Source organism: Alosa alosa, chromosome 19, assembly GCF_017589495.1.
Source record: "Alosa alosa isolate M-15738 ecotype Scorff River chromosome 19, AALO_Geno_1.1, whole genome shotgun sequence".
Lineage (NCBI taxonomy): Eukaryota > Metazoa > Chordata > Actinopteri > Clupeiformes > Clupeidae > Alosa > Alosa alosa.
In genome coordinates this window covers 6214691-6222149 of record NC_063207.1, presented here as the reverse complement: position 1 = coordinate 6222149, position 7459 = coordinate 6214691, and the positions used below count along the sequence as shown (strand labels likewise).

General features: G+C 39.5%; 1 protein-coding gene across 2 annotated transcripts; it reads right to left on the bottom strand.

The window, feature by feature from the left end:
* Positions 1 to 407: 407 nt before the first annotated feature.
* Positions 408 to 7077, bottom strand: LOC125284648 (serine/threonine-protein kinase/endoribonuclease IRE1a-like). Of its 2 annotated transcripts, XM_048228688.1 has the most exons (6): positions 4405 to 7077; positions 3460 to 3626; positions 3162 to 3382; positions 2405 to 2534; positions 2138 to 2241; positions 408 to 851 (listed from the first exon to the last, which is right to left on the bottom strand). In XM_048228688.1, exons 1-6 carry the CDS (start codon positions 5846 to 5848, stop codon positions 725 to 727), a joined length of 2193 nt encoding a protein of 730 aa, XP_048084645.1. In that variant the 5' UTR covers positions 5849 to 7077; the 3' UTR covers positions 408 to 724. The 2 variants fall into 2 exon arrangements, with proteins under 2 accessions (XP_048084645.1, XP_048084646.1); XM_048228689.1 differs by lacking the exon at positions 4405 to 7077 and having other exon boundaries at positions 3460 to 3749.
* Positions 7078 to 7459: the final 382 nt, after the last annotated feature.

The window sequence follows — 7459 nt, the reverse complement described above, 5'->3', positions numbered from 1 at the left end:
TACAAAAAATAAGAAGGCAACATTAAAGGTTTATTTCCCACATCATTGCTTTAAACATTATCATGTTATGAGAATGTTAACATTACAAAAACATTAATCCCATCATCCCCATCATTATGGTACAAACTACAAAGTGGTTTTATTTACATGGTTAGTCTGGTAAGTCTAATTGTACCAATATGTAAGGAGCATCCACAGTACAAACAATGACTACAATAAATATAGCTGCAAGCAGCAATGAGGGGGCCAAGCAGTTAGGCCGGAGTAACCATGGCAACGAAATGCTGTTAGCTCAATGCTGCAATCAGACGTATGGCCATAAGCTGTCAAAGCAAGTTTCACGTCTAGCACGTCAAAAGTTAAAAAGGCAAAATGCATTTTCGGCATTCACCTGATGGGGTCATGAGTCCATGTACCAAGTATAATAATAATAATAATAATAATAGGAAAAGCTTCACAGCTTCGCTGCTTGGCCCCCATTAAGGACAGAAAGTAGCGCTCTATAAAGAGGATTGACGACACCCATCAATCATGAACATCAATATTCTTGAGAGACTTTCCTAATCGTGGGTCAGTGTGGACGTTCATATCTGTTAAAATAAATTTGCCAGATATACACTTTAAGATATACAATTTATTTAAACTAAATCAGAAACAAAACTAGAATCAAAACCATCTCTACTGACAGGAAGATAGAAAAAGATGGAAGGACAATTGCAGTAAGTTATTCCTTAAAGAATTTCCTCAGGCTTGGTCTTGATTTCCAATCTTTAACTTTGGCAAACTTGTAGACACTTGAGAACAGGTCAGGAAACAATGTCATCAGCTCAATCTGGTCTGCATCAACAGAGCTAATGAATAAACAGAAACATCAGTATGTAATACATCTACCAGTGCCAATGAGGAACTTCATATTTACTGCTTGTACTAAGTTAAAGGAATTATCCGGAGTAAAATGCACTTTAGATCGATTTACGGATGATTGGGAGTACATACGTTGAGTTGACATCCAAATCATGTCATTTGAGAAAGTTCGATGTTACCGTTTTTAGTCAAAGCTTGTTAGCGGAAGTGAGAAGGGCATATTATTTAGCGCTACAAAGCGCTATTTTATACCTCTTCTACAGTTCCAAACAACATTGCACTTACGTGGTAGTGAGTAGAGGGTCCCTAAAGCCAAACCGAAGTATCCGAGGTCTTTATGTGGTCGGATAGAGAGTCCAGAATGAATTTAATCAAGCCAGTACTTTTCGGAAATTTTGCCATCTTTGCTGCCATCTTTGGGGAAAGTCCGTAGGAGTCGATTGCCCTAGTGTGCTCTGGAAATTCACAATTTAAATTAAGCTGTTTAAAAAAAAAAATAGTCCAGTATTTCTTTTGAAATTGAAATGAAGTTGTATGGACTGGACTATTTTTTTGTTTTTTAAAGCTTAATTTAAATTGTGAATTTCCAGAGCACACTTCCAGAGCTTTGACTAAAAACGGTAACATCGAACGTTCTCAAAACACATCCGAATGACATGATTTGGATGTCAACTCAACGTATGTACTCCCAATCATCCGTAAATTGATCTAAAGTGCATTTTACTCCGGAAAATTCCTTTAAAGGAGAATTCCGGTGTGAATTCAGTGGAAATGCATGGATTCCAGTTGCTGCTACTGGAAGAAACTGGAATCCATGCATTTCCACTGAATTATTTTTGGAATCTGATCCCTTATCATACCTGTTCATTCTTACTCGTTGCTCGACTTATCGTGACTAAATTCAAGATGGCTGCAAACGTTAAACTTCGTGAAGATACTGTCTGAATAAATCGTCTTGTAAGTAAACTACCAGTGCTTTTTCAAAGTTCTCAATGTCTCGTTTTAAATGTCAGGGCCCTAGGAAGTCTACCAATGAAGTGTGGAGATACTTTGAGCCTCGTAAATGGGTGTAAAACAGTGATTTATTTGCATGGCTAGCCCGATGCCGAAGCACCACTACTGAAAAAGTTGTTGGTAGCATCGGCTAACTAAGCGCCCAGATTTTGGAGTGCAGGGACAAGTCGAGATGGGCTATGAGACATACGTTCACACTCGGTATCATGTTTCAATACACTTTAGGTCAATATCACACCGGAATTCTCCTTTAACTTACTGGTGTTCGTGGAGATTGCGTATGAAACGCAGCAGAGCCAGAGTGTTCTCAGGGTAAGCTTTCTTCTGCTTCTCCTCCAGCTTTTGGACCAGCTCAGGGGGGAACTGGGAGTATATGTGTGCAAAAAATGTACATGTTTACTAGTGGTAAACTGGTGCTTTTTAACAAATAATTACTATTTCCATATGTGTGACAATGAGACTATGGTGAGTTCATTGTTTGCATTGTACTTCCACATAGATGTTCAGGTTAAGGCATTCAACTCACTTTGGTCTTCCAGTCAGAGAAGGTTTTATCCACTGTCCATTTCTCCAGTTCCGCCAGGAGCTTCGTGTCAGCTTTTCGAAAGTTCTCTACTTCTGGCTGATTCCCCACTTTTATCAAGTACTCCACCTTCCTGCCAAATGACAAAACATGACATCCGAGAAGCTGGTGTTTTTATCAGTGCAATCATACCATTTTCACATTATGTTAGTCAGAAATGCAAGAAAGTAGTAATTATCAAAGTCCAATTGAACAATGGACACTGAGGGGTTGTTGTATGAAGACGGTATAAATACCGACTTTTCTGCCCGCAGAAAGTGCACTCTGCTTTGCCACATTACGTGGAATTTACTAAGCTTTCACTTCATAATGTACAGCAGTCATCACCTAGCCTGGAAAATTTAAACTCATTCACAAAATGAATAGTCTGGTCACTTGTGATTGGGAATTGCTTACAAGCTAGCATGGTGATGGGCGTAGACATAGCGGTAACTTTGAAATCATTGGTCCAGCCTAACCAATCATATTGATCAGAGATTCCTAACGTTACTTCCAACTCCACCTAAACTTTACAAACTGATAATAAGCAGCATCGGCGGTCAGGAAACAATTTATGTGGGCCTACTGTACCTTTAAATTTCTGCATTTTTCCAACTGCCTGTTTGTACTTACAATGCCATGTTTTAAGGAGCATGAAATACATTCTATCCTCTTAGTACATTAGCTCCTGGGTCATAGGTCTAACTGTGACGTGTCAAACCTCTCATTGTTCCAGAAGTAGGGGTGAGTGAGTGTTTCTTCCACTCTCGGTCTGTCGTCGGGTTCAGCCTGGATCATCGACTCAATGAGATCTTTAGCCAGCTCATCTTCCACCAAATCCAGATTGTACTTCCCATTTAGAATGTTAATCTCACAGTAAGGCCCTTTCCCAAAAGGATGGTGTCCACAGGAGAGGATGTAGTATACCAGCATTCCTGCAACCTGAAAGGAGGTTGATTAGGAATCCAAAGTAGTTTGCATGCTTCACCTTCACCAAGCATGGTACCGTGAGTGCTCACCTGAACATCCGAGCTTCTCTTAAAGCCTGCGTCACTGTCCTCATCAACAACTTCTCTGGACTTCCAGCATTTGGTTCCTGCAGCAGACTTTGTGACCAACGTTGTTTGTCCAACATTCAGTCTTCTGCTGATGCCAAAATCAGCCAACCTTGCTTTTCCTTGAATGTCTTGTGAAGAAATATTAGAGTCAGGCAGAGCAATGCAGAATAGAATACAAATCAACTAGATGTACCGCAGAGCGGTACAAAATATGACCACCGCCCAGTCCAGCACATTTTTTCCACAAAAATAAGTCACGCTGAAAGGCATATATGATTCTAACTGTCTCACTGAATTGCATTATGCACACTCAATTCTCACTGGTATCTGCTAGACAACAAGTACCAAAACATGATTAGTTCATAGATTTCACTTGTAAAATACATTTTATACAACCCCACCCCCATCTTGCCTGTTCATAATTCTGAGAAATTCTTGAATTGTGTGCATGTGTGCGTGTACATGTTTATGTTTATGTGTGTGTGGTGGGTGGGTGTGTGTTTGTGTGTGTGCGTGCATGTGCTTGTGTGTTTGCCTGTGTATGTGTCTGTGTGTGTGCATGTGCATGCATGCGTACATATGTCTACTGTGTGAGTATGTCATGTAGGATCACTGTGAATGTCTGTGTGTGCGTGTGTATCTATTTATGCACATGTGTGCATATGGAATGGGTTAACATGACCCCTGGAGGCAAACATACGCAAAAATTGGTCATCCTAGGCCCTACGGTTCTCAAGATATTCACAGAAAACTCTGTTGGTGTACGGTCACTATGAACGAAAGTCCACGAAACGTGGCATGCATTCGGAGGGTGTCATAAGGATCCTACACTTTCAATTTTGTGCAGTTTCAAAAAAAATCAAAAATCAAGGTCACTGAAAAAGAAAAAATGGTCATTGTTCTTACCAATCAAAACATTCTGAGGTTTGATGTCCCTGTGGAGCACTTTGGTGTCATGACAATGGAGGACTTCTAAACTACGAAGGACTTCCTCCACTTTTGTCTTCAGAACAATCTTCTTCTCCAAGCTCTCCTCTGGTAAGCGATCTTGAATGTATTCTTCCAGGGTGTATTCACAAAGCTGAAGGGCTAGATAGCCAAAGTCATCATCATCAGCAAAGTCTACATATCGTACAATATTGGGACTGTCGAGCTGTGGCAGGCGCAAGAACGCCTCCTCATTTTTAAGCAGACGGTAGTTTGACTTGGTCATGCGTTTAATAGCAACTTCCGTGCCATCATCTCTGAGGCCCAGAAATACCTCAGTGCCATCACTACCTTTTGCAATCAGATAGTCCGAATTTACACAAAAAGTGAGATTTCTGACTTTCTTCACCTCTGTCATTCTCATATTAGCAAGCTTTTCCAACTTTAGCCTCCAGCGTACACTGATTTTGAGCCAAGATCGGGTAATTGATATTGTGTCAATGGAAGTATCAGTAACAGAAGGAAATGGCTTAACACTTGAACTTTCATCAACAGAGAACGATTCTTCAACTGAATTCCCTAGCGTCTTAGAATCTAAAGTTTCGGTTATCGAACGAGCCACCTCTTCATTTTTATGTTTGTTCTTCTTTATTTTCTTCTTTTTCTTTCTTTTTCCCGGTTCCAGAGAAGACATGTCCTGATCTAACAATTGCCCATCTGAAGATTGCTTTCTCAGGCTTTCATTCAGTTCTCTCAATTTCTTTTTCAAATGGTCATTTGTAGAGCTATCCACAGTATTCAAAACCCTCTCAGGAACTGATGTAACACCAAGGGATGTGATAACCTCAGGTGCACCCCCATAAGAATATAACTGGGCTATTATTCCATACGCTTCTGCACTGGTTTCAGCTGGGTACTTTGTATTTGTAAAAGTGACTATGCCTTTGCACATCTTTGTGATAAAGTGGGCATCCCATCCATCTTTCTGTTTGGGGGTCTTTCGTGTGATGATATGTAGCAATAAAAGAATGTGGTGAGGAGATTCAGCATTTGTAAGACATTGCAGAAGGATGGGCACAAGGGGGCGTGAAAACTTCAGTGGTATTTCTTCCATGATGCATAAAGCTGAACGTAAATTGTTTGCAACGAGTTGCTGATGGCCTGTATCGGGAAGCTTTGAAAAGTTTTTAATTGCCTCCTCTACATATCTGTCCAAGTTCTGAGATTCTCTTAGCCATTTTAGCCCCAATTGTCTGTATACTGGAGCATGGGGACCTACAGCAGTGAATACCTTATCAAAAAGGGTAACTTGTATTCTTGGGTGTACATCTAAAAAATGCTGGTGGTACAATTGAAATATTTCCTCTGGGCACTTCTTTGACCAATCGCACATAATGTCAAAAAAGTATGCATATTTAGACATTTGCTCATTCCCTGCAGATAACTCATGTAACAAGTCAGATATAAATTGATCTGTGTTTGGATTTAGTATGTAATTCAAATCAGGCAATGCTCCATGCTTGAGCAATTCCCTTGCTACATCCTTTCTGTTGTTACACGCAGCTTGTGTTAATGGAGTGGGTAATCCAAAATTAGGATCAGCTTTTCCATTTAATAGTTGTCTAAATATATAAATTGACACATTAGAACGCAGAGCATATATCAAAGGTGTTAAGCCTCTAGTTGAGGGGATGCTAAGGTTGGCCCCCTCTTTGAGAAGTTTTGTACAAAGCTCTTCATTTCCACAGCCAACTGCTGTGCAGATAGGGGTGACATCATCATTCCATTCTGCACAAGGATAATTAATGTTAATGTCATATTTCTTGAGCAGCTTGTTTAACTTATTCAAGTTATTATCAAAAATGCACTTTATGATAGGATGTGTCTGTCTCTCAACATCTATTTGTTGTTCACCATGCTGTACAAGTTCAAATGTAGCTGAAAAAAAGTTCAAATGTTGCTGAAAAAGAGAGAAAAAGAGAATATATTTAATATAATGTACATAATGTTAAAAATGAAGACATATCAAAAAACATCTCAGCTACCAGTTTAGCCCTCACAGAATATGCCAACTTAACCGGCTAATAGATTTTCTTTCCAAACTATTCAGATGGTGTAATTAGCAAAATCTGGAGAGACACAGAGGGTCATGATGCGTTCGTGCCGCCATCTTGGTCTTAAAGGGACACTTCACCGATTAACATTAACCTTGAAAAAGGTTGACATACTGTTTAATTCCTCCCTCATTGTCTACATACATAAGTATACATAGGCTAAAGTTTAAGCTAAACATACATAGTTTAACCTACAGTATGTAAACGTCCTACAACTTCGATATTTTACAACATCCTAAATCAGGGGCGGTTTTTCATATGGGCAGTAGGCTATGGGCAGCAGCCAAGGGTGGCACGAGCGCTCGCAAAAAAAACAACAAAAAAAAATCCTTTTTTTAAGCTTTGCTAATCAGTTTTTTATCGCTCATCAAGTCAATCATTTGTCACTGTGTGGGGAGTGGACACCCTAAATAGGACATAGCCTACTTTGCAGGCGCCCGTGTTAATGAGGTCTCACATAGGGGAGAACCGGGACGAATTAAACACTTTTTAATTAAACGTAATTTACAAAGACATTGGAAAACACTGAAAGCTAATATTTTGTCACTAGCAACTCTGCCATTTTCACCTCTGAACAAAACCGTTCAGGAGTTATTTAAGGAGAAGTTGAACATGCGTTTTGTTTCATTCGTCCCTCCTGGCCGGGACAAATGAAACAGCATGGGGGGACGAAAGAAACATACAGCTTAAGCTATGTAAACTTTCCACAACTTCAATATTCGACAACATGAATTGTACTTCAAATATGTGTTATTTTAGATAGATTGCTGCTGGGCTATACAACGTGTTTCAAATTATTATGCAAATTGGATTTAAGCGTCATAAACATTTATTTTTTTGTTTTTCAATTAAACTCATGGATGGTATTGTGTCTCTTTGGATCATTGAAATCAATCTCAGACACCTGTGATAATTAGTTT

What these genes read in the sequence shown, in the direction of transcription:
- LOC125284648 (XM_048228688.1), bottom strand. Translation starts at nt 5,848, where the DNA reads ATGTCTAAATATGCATACTTTTTTGACATTATGTGCGATTGGTCAAAG. An exon ending in TCTCTGACTGGAAGACCAAA is followed by an intron (nt 2,242 to 2,404) that starts GTGAGTTGAATG and finishes ATATACTCCCAG; the next exon opens with TTCCCCCCTGAGCTGGTCCA. An exon ending in CGCAATCTCCACGAACACCA is followed by an intron (nt 852 to 2,137) that starts GTAAGTTAAAGG and finishes TTTATTCATTAG; the next exon opens with CTCTGTTGATGCAGACCAGA.